Genomic DNA, 13,670 nt, shown 5'->3' on the forward strand with positions numbered 1-13,670 from the left:
TAACCAGCATTTGCATAAGGGTATCTATCTCCTTTGGTGGGAAGAAGATCCAAAACTGGCTCTATAAGAGGAACAAACTACAAATGAGAGACTTCCAAGGCTGAGCAAGCAAACAGTTTCTAGTATTTACAAGCCAGCTGTCATAATGCAGAAAACAAAACCCAGTCCTTGCTGTTGACAGTGGAGCAGCATTCCTCTCCCCAGTGACCAACAGTGGGACCTTTGTGCCCAGCTCCTCAGGCAGAATTAGGAGCCCCCAGCAGCACACACCTACTGGCAAGGTTACCCTCAGGGCAGTGGTGTGCCCTCAATGACACCATTTTGTTTTGTAAAGGAAGGTATTCAGAGTGTCTGCTTCACCCAGACAAGCAGCTGGCAGCAGCCAGCAGGGTGGCAATTGCCCTTCCAGGGAAGTGCCTCTTCCTCCTCATCACAGACGCCATTTCCCCAGCTATGGGGTGAGAAGCGCTTTGCCAAGGTCGCACAAGACAGATCCAGGAGTTTTGCTGTGTTCCATCTCCTGTGCTCCAGCTCTGGACAGACAATTGCAAACTCATGTCTGTGACTCCTACTGATGCTCAAACTGCCCCCAGATCTTCCATGGGTGAGCTGGGCACTCCCTTTGCTTCCACACCAGCCCCAGCAGCACTGTGTCCCACATCATCTCCATGGAGAACATACAGACCAGGCGAATGATACTCCCATTCCTGTTCCTGTCAGTGCCATGAGGTTTTCTGGGCCTTCCTGCAGATACGTTACTGACTCGCCTTGCCCCTACTTTGCAGGCAGGGTTGTAATGAGACTGCAGTTTATCTGGAGGAGGTGTAGGAGTTGCAAACATCCCAGAAGCATGACTGTGCTATGTGCACACATCCAAGGCTGGAATCCAGATCCATATCCAACAGGGAGGCAGAAGCCATTTTCAGGTTGTCAAGCCTTTCCAAGGCATGACCACAAACCCTTTGGAATGTGCCCCAATGAGCAGCTTTAACCTCATCAAGAAGGACAGCAGAGGCTGTTGACCCTGCAGAGCAGGACACACCTTGACCCTCCTGTAAGGTAACTGCTCAGACTGAGTTTCACCTTAGAGCATGCCCTCATGGGCTACAAGTCCTCAGAAGTGTAGGCAGTGGTACAATTCCCAGAATTTGCTCCTGTCTGAGCACAAAATAACTTTGCATACACACCCCTGGGTGGAACATAAGGCACGGTTTTATTTTCCCCCACGCCCCCCCAACAACTCACACCCATCATGCCGTTTGCTGGCAGCAAGGCTATGCAGGGGTGGATCATATGGATCCTCATGGATCATCTGTGCTCCTGAAGCAGCCAGCAGCAGTGCCCTGGACTCCCAGGAGCTCACCTGGCTGCTCAGAGTGCCACTGTCCTGAGCAAACTCCTCTGTGAGGTGTCGCTGGGGGGCCCACACAAACACTCTGAGCTCTCCTCCACTTGTCCACAGCACGACCAGTGGTGGCAGCCAGGGTGACCTTTGTGTCCATGGCCACAGCCTTGGTACCCACCTGCAAGAGAAGAGGCACCAGCAGCTCAACCCAAAGAGGGCCAGAAAATCCCAGTATGTTACAGACTTTGGCCTCAGGACTTCTCTAAAATGTACTGATGAGAACACAGCATATTCAAAGCCAAAACTTCCAGGGCTCCATAAAGAACAGCTCATCTCAATAGCTGGGGAAAGCTGAAGATTTCCGTCCCCTTGCCTGTTGAATAAAGCAATACATGGGCGCCCAGAACCCCGTGCCAGCTGCTTGTGGCTATGGCCAAAGATACAGATCAAGCACAGAAAAAGCAAGAGGACAATTCTATTCTAAAAACACGCAAAACACACAATGACACGTGCAGGTGAAGGAGAGGGAAGATGGTTGGGACTAAACAAGTAAGGGAGTTGAACTCTTGTCCTAACCATGGAGTGAAGTTTCTCCAGAGCTGGTCACGGTGTAACACAGCCCACGAGCTCCCAACATGCCAACACTGGAACAGGAACACTGGAGGTACAATGCTGCTCAGCCTCACTGAGAAGGGCTGAAAGGCTGAGGTGCCCTGCCCCACCTCCTGCACAGCTGGCTCAGGTCTCTTTCTACGGGATGTGCCACAAAGACCCTTGGTGTGTCCTGCTGCATTTCTCCCTGCTGCAATCACCCTCCCAAAACACGTGTACGCACGGTTTACCACACTCCCGGTGCATGTCCAAGGTGCAAGTTGGGTGAGAGTATCTCCTCACACCTCTATCCACCAGGGAGGAGCTAGTGCAACAAATCCTCCTGATCCCAGCAGCGTGGGGAGAGCTGAGCACCCACCTGGCATGGTCCCACCACAGGCGCAGCGAGCGGCCTTCTGGCCTCCGCTGGAGCAGAACGTGCAGCAGTGAAACACCCCCTGGTGCTCTCGGAACTTGTGCTTCACCATCACAGCGAAGGGAGAGCCCTGCAGAGGACAAGCAAACAGAGAGGCTGCTGCAGCGGGTGCTGTCAGATGTGTCTGCATTCTCAGACACCATCTGGGTGACCCTGTCAGTCACAGATCACTGAGCCCAGCCTTAAACTGCTACGTGGTAGAAGTAATCCTTGGACAGATTTGAAACAAATACCTAAGAAAAGAAAAGTAACTGCTACGTGGTAGAAGTAATCCTTGGACAGATTTAAACCAAACACCTAAGAAAAGAAAAGTAGGTAAGGAAGAAGCATTGCAAGAGAAATAAGAAACGTTACCTGCACGTGTTGCCCTTTCACACAGACGCAGACAGCATACAAGCCTGGCTCCTCAGGGATGTAGGAAATACAGTAGGTCCCATCACCATTATCACACACTGTTGGCTTGACTGCACTGTGGACAGTGAGAGAAATCCAAAAGGTCGGTGACTGGCAGAAAACTGCTTTAAATGTAAACCAGAGTTTGGCCTAGATTGGCCTAGGGTGGCTTTCACAAACCCATGCTATTACCATACAAAGGAAGTCTCACAAAGCCAGTTGCACTGCAACGATTTGTAGCAACCTGCACACCAAAAAGGCAGAAGATGACACACAGCACACTTACAAGTCAGATTATCCCATCAGATAAGAGCCCACACAAATGAAGTAATTTCACAGCTTCAGCAAGCAGTTACCTCCAGAAAAAAACATCTAAAAGATAGGATAGAATAGGCTAGGTTTGAATCACTTTAACCACTGTCCCAGCTGCATTGACCCCAACTCTTCCCTTCAATGCTGAGGAGTTCTAGGTCCCTGCTGGCAACTCTCCCTTCTTGTAGTGAAACTCACTGTGTTTCACAGGGAGCCCTGGTGAACAGAGTGCTAGAAAGAAAGCCTCAGCTGGTTACTCCAGGATAAATTGCCTGCTCCACAGGAAGATGGAAAGCTTTTCAGATAATTATCAGGCAGCTCTGCATAGAGGAAGGTGTTCTTGCTAATCCCCACTAATTAGTCTCCTGGGCCCCATGACATGTAGGTTCATAATCTGTATTCCCCACCCCCAACACTTCGTATCAATACAGCTGCCTACATAATTTCCTGCCATGAACTGTGCAGTGATACTTCGTGCTCTTCTGCAGCTGTTGTGCCTCAAAGCAAAGCCAGACAGCTTTCAGCAACCCAACTAGCAACTGCATACGGGCAAGAGCAAGAAACCGCGTTAATGTGGCCACAGCGACCTCTAGCCTACCACGAGAAATCCAGAAACCCCTCAGGCACGCACCTTCCTACACCATAGCTGCACTCATGGAAGGAAGGTACATTGGAACAATGTTCTCGGACAGTGATGCTCTACTGATAAGCATCTGTGCAGCCAGCACTGCTTCTGTGTGCTCTGTCAACATAGCAAAGGGTTTCAGCATCCTGGCCCTTTTTTGTTTCATCAGGTCATCCCATCATGAGTGCTCCTGGAACAAATTAATGCTGGCATGCAGTTCCACCTACTATAAAACAAGAGAGATTTTTCTTAAGAACTAACCCCCAACTGGGTCTGCTTTCGTGCCTGGCTGCTCTTTCGTGACAAGTGTGGTCTGGAAACAGTAATAATTTTTTTCTGGTTGGTCACTTTCCTTGTGGAAACACTGAGGAGCTCAAGTGCAGCCTTTCCTGGGTTTGCTAGGAAACCTTCAAACACATTAAAGTACTCAATGCTTGCAACTACAGGAAAAAGGACAAAAGCACAGCACAGATTCTTTCTCCAGAACATGAAGAAGGCACGTCCACATCAGCTGTCAGAAGCTCGTGGGGTTGGTGAACTCTGTCTGACTTGTGACTGTCATACAGGGGTTGCAATGACTTATTAGGTGTTAACAAAAGCAGAAGCCCCAGGCTTCTGCTGGGAGGAGCGAGAAGGGGCAACAGCTCCCTCTGACCGTGCCCAGCAACACACACAAGGAGTTGAATCCTTTAAGAAGCCCAAATCAGTCAAAGACTTAATACAAATCTCAGCAATCACTGTCCAGACAACACACAACCAGAAGGAAGCACTGTAGGAAAAAGAGTAGTGCCTTTTCCTCTACAGGTTCTGACCCACATGCTGAAGCACATCCTCCCACCCTCCTAAGCAAGCAGGGAGCCAGGATAAGAGAGGCAGAAAAGCTAAGCCAGTGAGCAGGGATTTCTTGGGTGAAATACCCACCAGTCCCTCTTGTCCTTGTGGGTGATGGTGACCCGCACTGCCTCTCCTCCCCGTCCCAGGCGCTCCCCTGTAGTGTCCTTGCACAGCAGGGTAAAGCCACTCAGCTGGTTCTGACGGGCACTGTGGAGATCTGGGGAGAAAACAAAACAAAACAAAATAACAGACCACCAAACCAGAAAGAAAGAGAACTACAAAGGGCTCAAGTCAAGCCACGATTGCCAGCTCCCACCTATTTTGCAGAATTGCAGCCCCATTAGAGCACAGCCAGGACTTTGCTTCTGGGGTGTACAGCTCCTTCCACTCACAGGGAAAAGTGAACATATGACTGGATATTAGGAGAGAGCAGAAGCCATAAGTTCTGAGAGATGTTTGGCAGGTTTAGGCCAGAGATCTGTATGGACCATGGGGGTCTGTTTGCCTGTCACTCAGCCCAACTGGCACCTTTCCAGAAAGCCTCAAGATATACCATGCAACCCAGAGGAAGAAGGAACAGCACCCTACTGTGCCCCAGAGAACTCAACACCTACAGTCTGGCACGGAAGGGACGGAACAAGCCCTGGGTCTGTCTCATTTGTCCTGCACAGACCATTACTGACCAAAGCTGGCTGCGCTCTGTGGGATGGTCTGAACACTGTCTCTTTGCTGGCCCACCTCTATGTCCTTAGTGAGCAAATATCCATAAAACCATCAAGGTATTGCCAGGTATTCCTACAGCAATCTCAGCAGAATCTGTAATGGGAAAAACTTACCCAGCCACAAAGGGGAGATCTGCCTGGGCTTATGCTACAAAACAGCTTGGACCACCAGCTAATCATGTCCTGCTATTACAGGTGCTGTTCCCATCCCCTGAGTGAGCCCTCCTCAGCCCCCTGCTGAGGTTGGTGACATTGTGGAGGGCAGTGCCACATGCTCTGCACATCTGGATGAGAAAAGCTGCCTGGCTCCCTGCCCAGCACAGCTCCCACAGGCAGGCAATGCAACCTCTGCTGGGGATCTACCTCTGCCCCTGGTCAATGCCTGATAGCAGGGAGCCAACAGTGCCAGAAGCTGCACACCACGTGGGTACAGAGAGCAGAGAGGTGATTTCAGGGAGCAGTGCACTCCCATTCAGCTCTGTACAGCACCCCATTACCTTCCCCATGCAGGGTACATCTGGCTGGATCAACCGCTTTATTGAGAATGGCCCCAAAAACTTCATAGCCGCAACACTGCCCCGCCCTCTCGTGCGGGGAGAACTGGATCCTGTCATCCACGCTGGGCTGGGTGCTGTAAGCAACGCTGTTGAGCTTTGTCAGACGGCTGGACACCAGCCCTTTGGTGACGAGGATCTCCACGTCTGAGCCACTCATCAGCAACTGCTCGGTGAACTCCACGCCTGTCCTCATGTCCAGCAGCAGCTGCTGCAGCTGGGCCTTCTGCAAGTGCAGCAGGTTTTCCTTCTGCACCTTCAGGTCCTCCAGCTGCTTCAGCAGCCGGTCCCGGTGCTCTTCAACGGCCTTCACGTAGCCCCTGGCAAACAGGCAGATCTCCGCGGCCACGGCCTCCGCGCGGCTGCGGACGGCGCTGCCCATCTCATCCACCCGGCCCAGCACATCCTCCAGGGTGTCCACGTGCTGCTGGCTGCTCTTCAGCAGCTCCCGCAGGGCGTCCCCGTGCCTGTGGATGACATTGCCGGCGAAGTCGCAGGGGTGCTGACGGTGTCTGCCCAGAACGCAGTCCCGGCACACGGGCTGGTCGCACTGCTCGCAGAACAGCTGGAGCTCCTCTGCGGGATGGGAGGGGCACAGGAGAGGCTTCCCGGCACGGCTGCAATCCTTGGTGCTCTCCAGCTCTGTCACAGCGTGGGAGGCCGTTTTCTTCTGTCTCCTAGGCAGGAGCAAACAGCAATCACTTTATGCACGTTGGACACAAAATACGAAAACTGAGAGCCTTTGCAAATGCCTATTTGCAACAGGCTGCAAGTCATAGTGTGCACTGCTCCTTCCTGTCTCCACTGAAATTCCCTGAAAGGACTTGTGCTCTCCTGAGAACTAGGCTCCACACGCAGGAGGAGCGAGTTCCTCCTTTGTGTGGAGCCCCTCCTTAGGAGCTGCTCTCAGGCTCCCCAAGCCTCCCTGACTGCATGGTCGGCACGGATTTCAGACACAAGGCAAGTGAGCTCTAATATCCCTTAGGGGAAAATCACTGCCAGAAGACAGCCAAAAAGTAAAACATTTAATATTCCAAAAGTCACACCCAGCTTCCTTCTGGTTGCCAGGTTAGGTCCTGCTCAGAAGGATGGGACATGAAGAACCTGTTATAACCCAGACATCTGCCATGTCACAGGGCAGCACTAGAATATTTCCATTCTCTGCTACTTTGGACACTGGGAGTTAGTTATTGAGAAGGATTTAAACCCCTCCTCTCCCTACTTGTCTCCTGCACTAATGACTTCTGGCAGTTGCAATGGGAGCTCCAAGCCATAAGCAAAGACTAACTCCAAAGACCAAGTGCTGCAGAGCTGCTCTGGTAACACAAAGCAACCTCATCACAGGCTCTTATGCTCCTCCTTTTGCTTCCCATTAACCACCCTTGGATCCACCACATTTTCAAAGCCTTCCAATGTTGCATGACTTCAGCCTAATGCCTCAGTTGTTCCAAGGAGCACAATCACGGCACTCAGAACCACAGAAACCTTCCCTACACACCAGGAAATCCTTTCAAAATGGTTTTCCTTAGTCCTTGCTCTGACATCAACTAAATCAAGTGAGAGTCTGTAGATGCCAGTGGGGTGAAAAAATGACAGCAGTAAAATACTATAGGAAGTGGGTCACGGGGACAAATTTTCTGCTGCTTTCTCCCTTCTGCAGCTATTCCTGGCAGAGCAGCAGGCTGCTATTCAAGGTCTCTTATCACTCTTCAGCAGCTCCATGGGGCACGAGGCATTAGCTAATCGGAATGGTATGCTGAAAATTACACCCGGAGTGGAAAGGTAACTAAGAGCCTACAACATTTTCCCCGCAGGCACCAGTATGTGCAGGGGGGCAGGGCAGGGAGAAATATGTCTGGGGAAAGAATTTGCTAATCAAGCAGAAAGGAGCAGCAAAATGTGGAGAGAATAGGGTGAGTTGCTTAACCCAGGCTGAGGCTTCCCTGGCTTGTGCTTCTGGGTGTTTTTCTGACCCTGCCTGTCACCTCCTTGCTTCAGAAAGCCATTCAGGCTTTCCATCACTTTTCTTCTATAGTGCTGACTGACCTCTGCGTGGCTTACAGGCCACTGAGCCCCTTTCCCCTTTGACTCCTAGCTGTTGCAGTTGCGTCTCCATTCTGCAACAATTCTACAATATGTAGCAGGCAAGCACATGGGTTGATCATCAGCAGGTAGCAACCACACCAGGCAGGACTTCCACAAATCTCCTTTCACTTTGCCTAAGGGTGCCTTTACACATACACACAGTAAATGGTCCTGGAGGTGGAGAGAGGCAGAGCAGCGACTTAACTTTCCCGTTTTCCTTCGGGAGATGTGTCTTTTCCAAAGTGGGACAGTACAGCATGTGAGGCTCCTGTCCTGCAGGCACCAGCCCATACCCATGCCTGTTGCCCAGTGATACTAAACCGAGATGCAAACCAGCACGTGGACACCACTACAGGCAAAGGATGGCTTGATTTTGGACTTAATGGCCAATAACATGGCTGATAGACTTGTTCCCAAGGGGTTCAAGAAGAGTTTTGACAACACTCCAAGGCACACGGGGATTCCTTGTCTTGGGCCAGGACTTGGACTCCACGATCTTTGTGGGTCCCTTCCAACTCCAGATACTCTACGATTCTATGCTTGCAGCTTGCTTGTCCCCACCTGAGTACAGAGCATCCTGCGGGCATCCTCCAGGCAGGGGCGGTGAGCGGTGGCTAGAAACTGGGACACAGGCCAGCTCTTGCTCCGGCTCGCCCTGGGTGTGTCCCTGCCCGCTCCCCCAGCCGCGGTGTCCCGGTGTCCCCGCCCGGGCCGCCCCTCACCTGTGCGCCCGGCAGCAGAAGCGGCACAGGCGGACGCCGCAGGTCAGGCACCGCCCGGCCGCCGCCCCGTCGGCGCAGAGGTCGCACCCGGCCGCGGCCCCGGCGCGGCTCCCGGCCAGGCAGTCGGGGGGGAGCTGCTCCACGCCGCCGGCCGGCAGCGACAGCTCGGCGTCGCACACCGGGCACAGGACGGGGCGGGCGGCGCCCGGCGCTCCCTCCGGCGGCCCGAGCCGCCGCAGGCAGGGCTCGCACAGCGAGTGCAGGCAGGGCAGCAGCCGCGGCGACGCGCAGGGCCGGGCGCACTGCGGGCAGCGCGGCCCCGACATGCCGCCCGCCCGCCCGCCCGCGCGGCCCCTCACGGCCGCTCCCCGGCGCGAGCGCTCCCGTCGGGAACGCCTCGCGCCGCCCCGCAGCACGCGGTGCTTCCCCGCCCCCGCGAGGAGCGCGGGGGCCGCGCCGTGAGGGGCGGGGGCTGCGAGCGGACCCTGCTGCTGCCCGCCCCGCCGCTCCTCCCCCGGCCGAGGCGGCCTTTGTCATCCCCCTCACCGAGGCGCGGAGGGACGAGCTCCCCTTCTCCGGCACCCGCCGGGCTCTTTGTCTCCGCCGCTTAGCGTGGGAAACGGCCCCTTCCCACCACACCGCCGCAAGATCATGTTTCCACTTCTTCCAGTTCAAAACTTCCAGGTTCACCGCCTGCCTGGCCTCTTTGTCGGTCTGCTGGGTGCCTTCAGGCCGTGGTAGTTTTTCCCCTTCGGATCACCGGACACAGAACTCGCCGCACAGCTGAGCGAGAGCGGGGAGACTTTAACTGAGACGGTGAAACTTCAACGCCGCCCGCCCGGTCCTGTGCCCGCTGTGCGACGCCGAGCTGTCGCTGCCGGCCGGCGGCGTGGGGCAGCTCCCCTCCCGGGCTCCCCTGCCACTGCCCGCCGGCAGGGGCTGGGGCTCTTCATTCACCGCACCTGGCAATCAGAAATATGCAAGAAGCAGGCGTGGAAAGCCCGACGTCAGTGAAGCCCTGCGCGATGCCCCTTGGGCTTCGATGGCATCTACGCGGTTGCCTTTAGCAGCCTGATGTGTGTAAGCGCTTCAAAGACTGAAACCAATTTTCCTTGTTTTGAAAAAGTTCTTTTCTATAAAGTGAACTCTAGTGCACCACATTCAGCCCTTAATAACTGAACTTTTTACCAGCCTCTCCATTAGTTTGCCCAGGACATTAAGTATCTTACCTGTCCGATCCTGCTGGCCCTTTTGAATACCAATGTAATGTGAGGAGGATTTGAGATTTCTGGAGTTTCAGTTCCCCAAGTCAAAAATCAACAATGGGAAGATCTCCAGTCAGGTTTTTGTTTTTAGAACCAGAGAATCCATTTACAGAGCAGTAGATAAATACTTAAAATCGGTCTATAACACAAGTAAATATTTCCTCTGTAACAGATGCTAATGCCAGTCTGATGCCCAATGGCTTAACACAGAACTCATCTTTTTCTTCTGATACACTCAGACATTTCTGTGTTTTATATGTTGCAATGCAAGATAAAAGTTTTAGGTCATGATGAAATGTTTACACCCTCAAAGCCAATCACAAGAAGGATGTTCCAACAGCCTTCTTCAGATTACCTATTAGCAAGTGCAGTGGTTGCGGAAGCTGGAGAGGATAAAAGCTGCAGTGATTGTGAGACAAGATGACTTGATAACAATGTTCAATATTGTCACAAAGACTGGTTCTTTTAATCATGCAGGAGGAAAGAATAGTAAATGGCCCTGTGAATGTGGGTGTGGGAAGAAAATGGGGGAAGAGTCATAATGTTACCTTTGTGCAGAAAAGGTGAGCTGCCTAGAAAACAGCAGCACCTTCCATTGCTGCAGAGATGATGGAATAAAGCCGTGACTGGCAGCGGCAGAGAAAATCTGAGGATGCGGCCCAGCTGATCTGATCTGGTCACCTGCCCTGCCACTGATCAGATTGAAGCACAGATCACTGCTGAGTAATGAGTATTTATGCGCTACCAGCATAAAGTAAGAGCACTCTCGGGATGATTAGAGGGAGTTGTAGTAAAATGGGCTGGAGAGAATCATCAAGGGAACCCTGTGAGAACTGGGGAAAAGAAAAGCAGAAATGCAGGGAAAAAACCACCCCAACAACTAACCCAGTGACCCAAAAACCAGGAGCTGCATTATTACAAACTCATGATTCCCTTTGGTTACTTTCCCCCTAATATTGCTTTCTTGGGTACTGTCAGTCAGTGGAGGAAGCCCCTGCGCCACTACATCCTAAATTGTGGAAGGCAACTCAATGGACATGTAAACTGGAGCTCTGTGAATATCTTCAGTTAAGCACCTTGGTCTGCAAAGCACTGCAAGAAGTGAGAGAGAGACCCTCTACCGTCTTTGATTATTCAGAGTTTGCTTTGTAACTGATCAAAATTAACAGATGAAAAAACCAATGTGTTAATTTATATACAGTGGAGGGCAATAAAGGAGCATAGTGAACAGAGAACATAAATGAAGCCATGAAAGTGTCATTAAAATTAAGCCAATGTTTTCCTTTTGCCACAAGAGTTGAAGGATGGCTAATTATTCTCATTTGACCCAAGACCTACTTGAAATGAAGTCCTCTTTGAACTTGTTTTCCTGCCTCTATTGTTAATGATGTGTATCAGAGCCTCGCAGAGTAGTTGCTCTGGGTGATCTGTTCTTTCCCCACCTTACTTTCACTGCCAGCTCCTTCCTCTTTTTCCTGTTTATCTGCTTCTCATTTCCTATCATTAAGCACTAGATCATCACACTGAGATATGGAAGATTTGTTTCCTTCTCCTGAAGGACTTCTGACTAATATTTCTAGTATCTCCTAATCAGACTCTTGTGGGGAAAGCTTTATGCTGCTTTCCCATTTTTATTTTTCTGAAGAAATATTGGTAAAACTTTTTATAGCATGTTCAAAAAAAAATCTTTAAAGCATAATTTCCTTCCTAGACTCTGTGAGTGGCATGGGTATAGCCCATTAATTAAAGTTTGAACTGGCTGGATGCCTCATGCTTTCCTGTCCCTATTTACTCTGATAATTTCAGGGAGTTGTTTCTGGATATCCTGCCATAAGAAACACATAAACTGAACAAGTGGTGAAATAGAAGTCATTAGTGAACAGGACTGCAGAAAAGCCCAAGATGACTTGTTGACAGAAACCTGAGAACTTGTCTAAGTGCCAGAGCTTAGCTTAATGGCAGCCAGAGGAGTGTGGAAAATTATTTATTTGGGGAATTTACAAAGAAAAGACAAGTAGAACATACTGTTGGCTTCTTTCCTGCTGACCAACCAGTTCAGTTTTGCTGTGAATTTGTCAGCCCTAGGAGCTACTGAGAGACTTCTCTGAACGTGGCAGAGCGGCCAGGCTTGGACTGGGAGTACTTGAGGCACTGGTACTTGTTTCCATGCAAACTGTTTCCAGCTACCCAGCTGACAGCTCTTCCCCTTTACATTAACCTCCTCCAGAAAATCCAGCAAAGGATTTACAAACATCTCCCAATTCAAGCAGAATCTCTCCCTCATTCAGCTAAAGATGCATTTGAAATGATGAGGCACTTTTGACTGTTGAGAGGAGCATTTCTGTAAGGCACAGAGACTGGTGTCATCCCCAGCCTTCACTTTCTGCATCCAGCCTGATGCCCACAGGCTTACCACACTGAGTAAAGAAATTCTTCCCAACATCTAACCTCAATCTCTCATTCTTTTAGTTTAAAACCATGGATTTTTTTAAAAAGGAAGTGCCATTTAACTTTTACTTGTGCTGGGCCTCAAACACACCCAAGTAACTTGCCTCAAGCCCAAGCCTCACATGACAAAATTTCTGCAAGCTGGTGGCACATGGGGAAACGTGACAGCTGCAGCAGCAGGACAAGACTGATCTGCTTGGGAACACCCCTTGGGACACAGAGAGAGGACTTCTGTCCTGGGATTTCTCACAGATTTTCTACAAAGCATTCCTAGAGGAACTTACTCTTCAGAGAAACACTTCATCTCTCTTCACACATATACACTCTCTTTTAAATTTGCCAATAGCATTTTCTCTTCAGGCTTGTGTTGAGCTTTGGAGACAAAACAAAACTGAATCTCAAGTTACATCATTTAACATAAGCCCATGCATCTTTATTTTCATGCTGGACGCCAAAGTACATTTCTGTGAGCTGCTGCTGTCACACCTCAGCCTTGTGCTCCTGCAGGACTTCAGCCACTACAGCGTGACCTGGGAGAGGTGACAAAGGAAAGCAGCCAAACAACACACAGCCTAAACCTCTGCCACTCACCGACTAATGGAAGGCACACAATCATCACACACGGGCTTGGCTTAACCCTGAAATAGCAAACAGGAAGTTGATAGGGCATGGAGATGTAAAAACACTTCAAACAGAAAAGAAAGCAGCAAAAGAGATGTGTGGATCTCTCTCGTCCTCCAGATTTGTAACAGGAAACACACGGTTAGAAGTGGGCAAGCCTTATCCCTTTCACTTGGCAGCAGCTCTTTGAAGACCAAAGCAGCTGCAGACAAACCACCCAGCGACATAGGCTTTGTGCAGACTTGCCCTTGCTATGCCTTCTGACCAGACATTCCTGCTTTCCCCTCCTCCCTGCAGCTTTCCAGCCACCTGCTGCCACTTTCGGCTTTCTGCTGCTATATATATATTCTTTTTAATCTCTCCTGAATCCTGCCTACTTTTTCTGAAGGGAAGATGAAACTGGATTTTCTTCAACAAGGCTTTTCTAAGGCAGCAAGTTCTTTGTGATGTCAGGCCATTAATCTTTTTTAGCTTCCCTTCATCCATATATGAGAGAGGGAAGTGATCTGAAAGGCTGTAAGTTTCTACATGCAAAAGATCATAGAATCATTGAATACTCGGAGTTGGAAGGGATGCACAAGGGATCACTGGATTCAACTCCTGGCCCTGCACAGGACAGCCCTAAGAACCACACCATGGACATGACGGTCTTGTCCAGTCACTTCTTGAACTGTCAGGCTTGGTGCTGTGCCCACTTAATACTGATGCCAAGAAGAC

At 50.8% G+C, this 13,670-nt stretch overlaps 1 protein-coding gene across 3 annotated transcripts; it reads right to left on the reverse strand.

Moving 5' to 3' along the window:
- Positions 1–839: 839 nt before the first annotated feature.
- TRIM45 (tripartite motif containing 45) lies at positions 840–9,459 on the reverse strand. Of its 3 annotated transcripts, none has more exons than XM_040057083.2 (6): positions 8,620–8,945; positions 5,756–6,489; positions 4,624–4,753; positions 2,727–2,841; positions 2,316–2,442; positions 840–1,523 (listed from the first exon to the last, which is right to left on the reverse strand). In XM_040057083.2, exons 1-6 carry the CDS (start codon positions 8,943–8,945, stop codon positions 1,372–1,374), a joined length of 1,584 nt encoding a protein of 527 aa, XP_039913017.1. In that variant the 3' UTR covers positions 840–1,371. The 3 variants fall into 3 exon arrangements, with proteins under 3 accessions (XP_039913017.1, XP_039913018.1, XP_039913019.1); XM_040057084.2 differs by lacking the exon at positions 8,620–8,945 and adding an exon at positions 9,166–9,459 and having other exon boundaries at positions 847–1,523; XM_040057085.2 differs by lacking the exon at positions 8,620–8,945 and adding an exon at positions 8,459–8,581 and having other exon boundaries at positions 850–1,523.
- Between the last annotated feature and the right edge of the window lie 4,211 nt (positions 9,460–13,670).

This window comes from Hirundo rustica, chromosome 2 (assembly GCF_015227805.2).
Source record: "Hirundo rustica isolate bHirRus1 chromosome 2, bHirRus1.pri.v3, whole genome shotgun sequence".
NCBI lineage: Eukaryota > Metazoa > Chordata > Aves > Passeriformes > Hirundinidae > Hirundo > Hirundo rustica.

What these genes read in the sequence shown, in the direction of transcription:
- TRIM45 (XM_040057083.2), bottom strand. Translation starts at nt 8,945, where the DNA reads ATGTCGGGGCCGCGCTGCCCGCAGTGCGCCCGGCCCTGCGCGTCGCCG. An exon ending in TTCTGCTGCCGGGCGCACAG is followed by an intron (nt 6,490 to 8,619) that starts GTGAGGGGCGGC and finishes GCTCCTGCCTAG; the next exon opens with GAGACAGAAGAAAACGGCCT. An exon ending in CACAAGGACAAGAGGGACTG is followed by an intron (nt 2,842 to 4,623) that starts GTGGGTATTTCA and finishes CACTGTCCACAG; the next exon opens with TGCAGTCAAGCCAACAGTGT.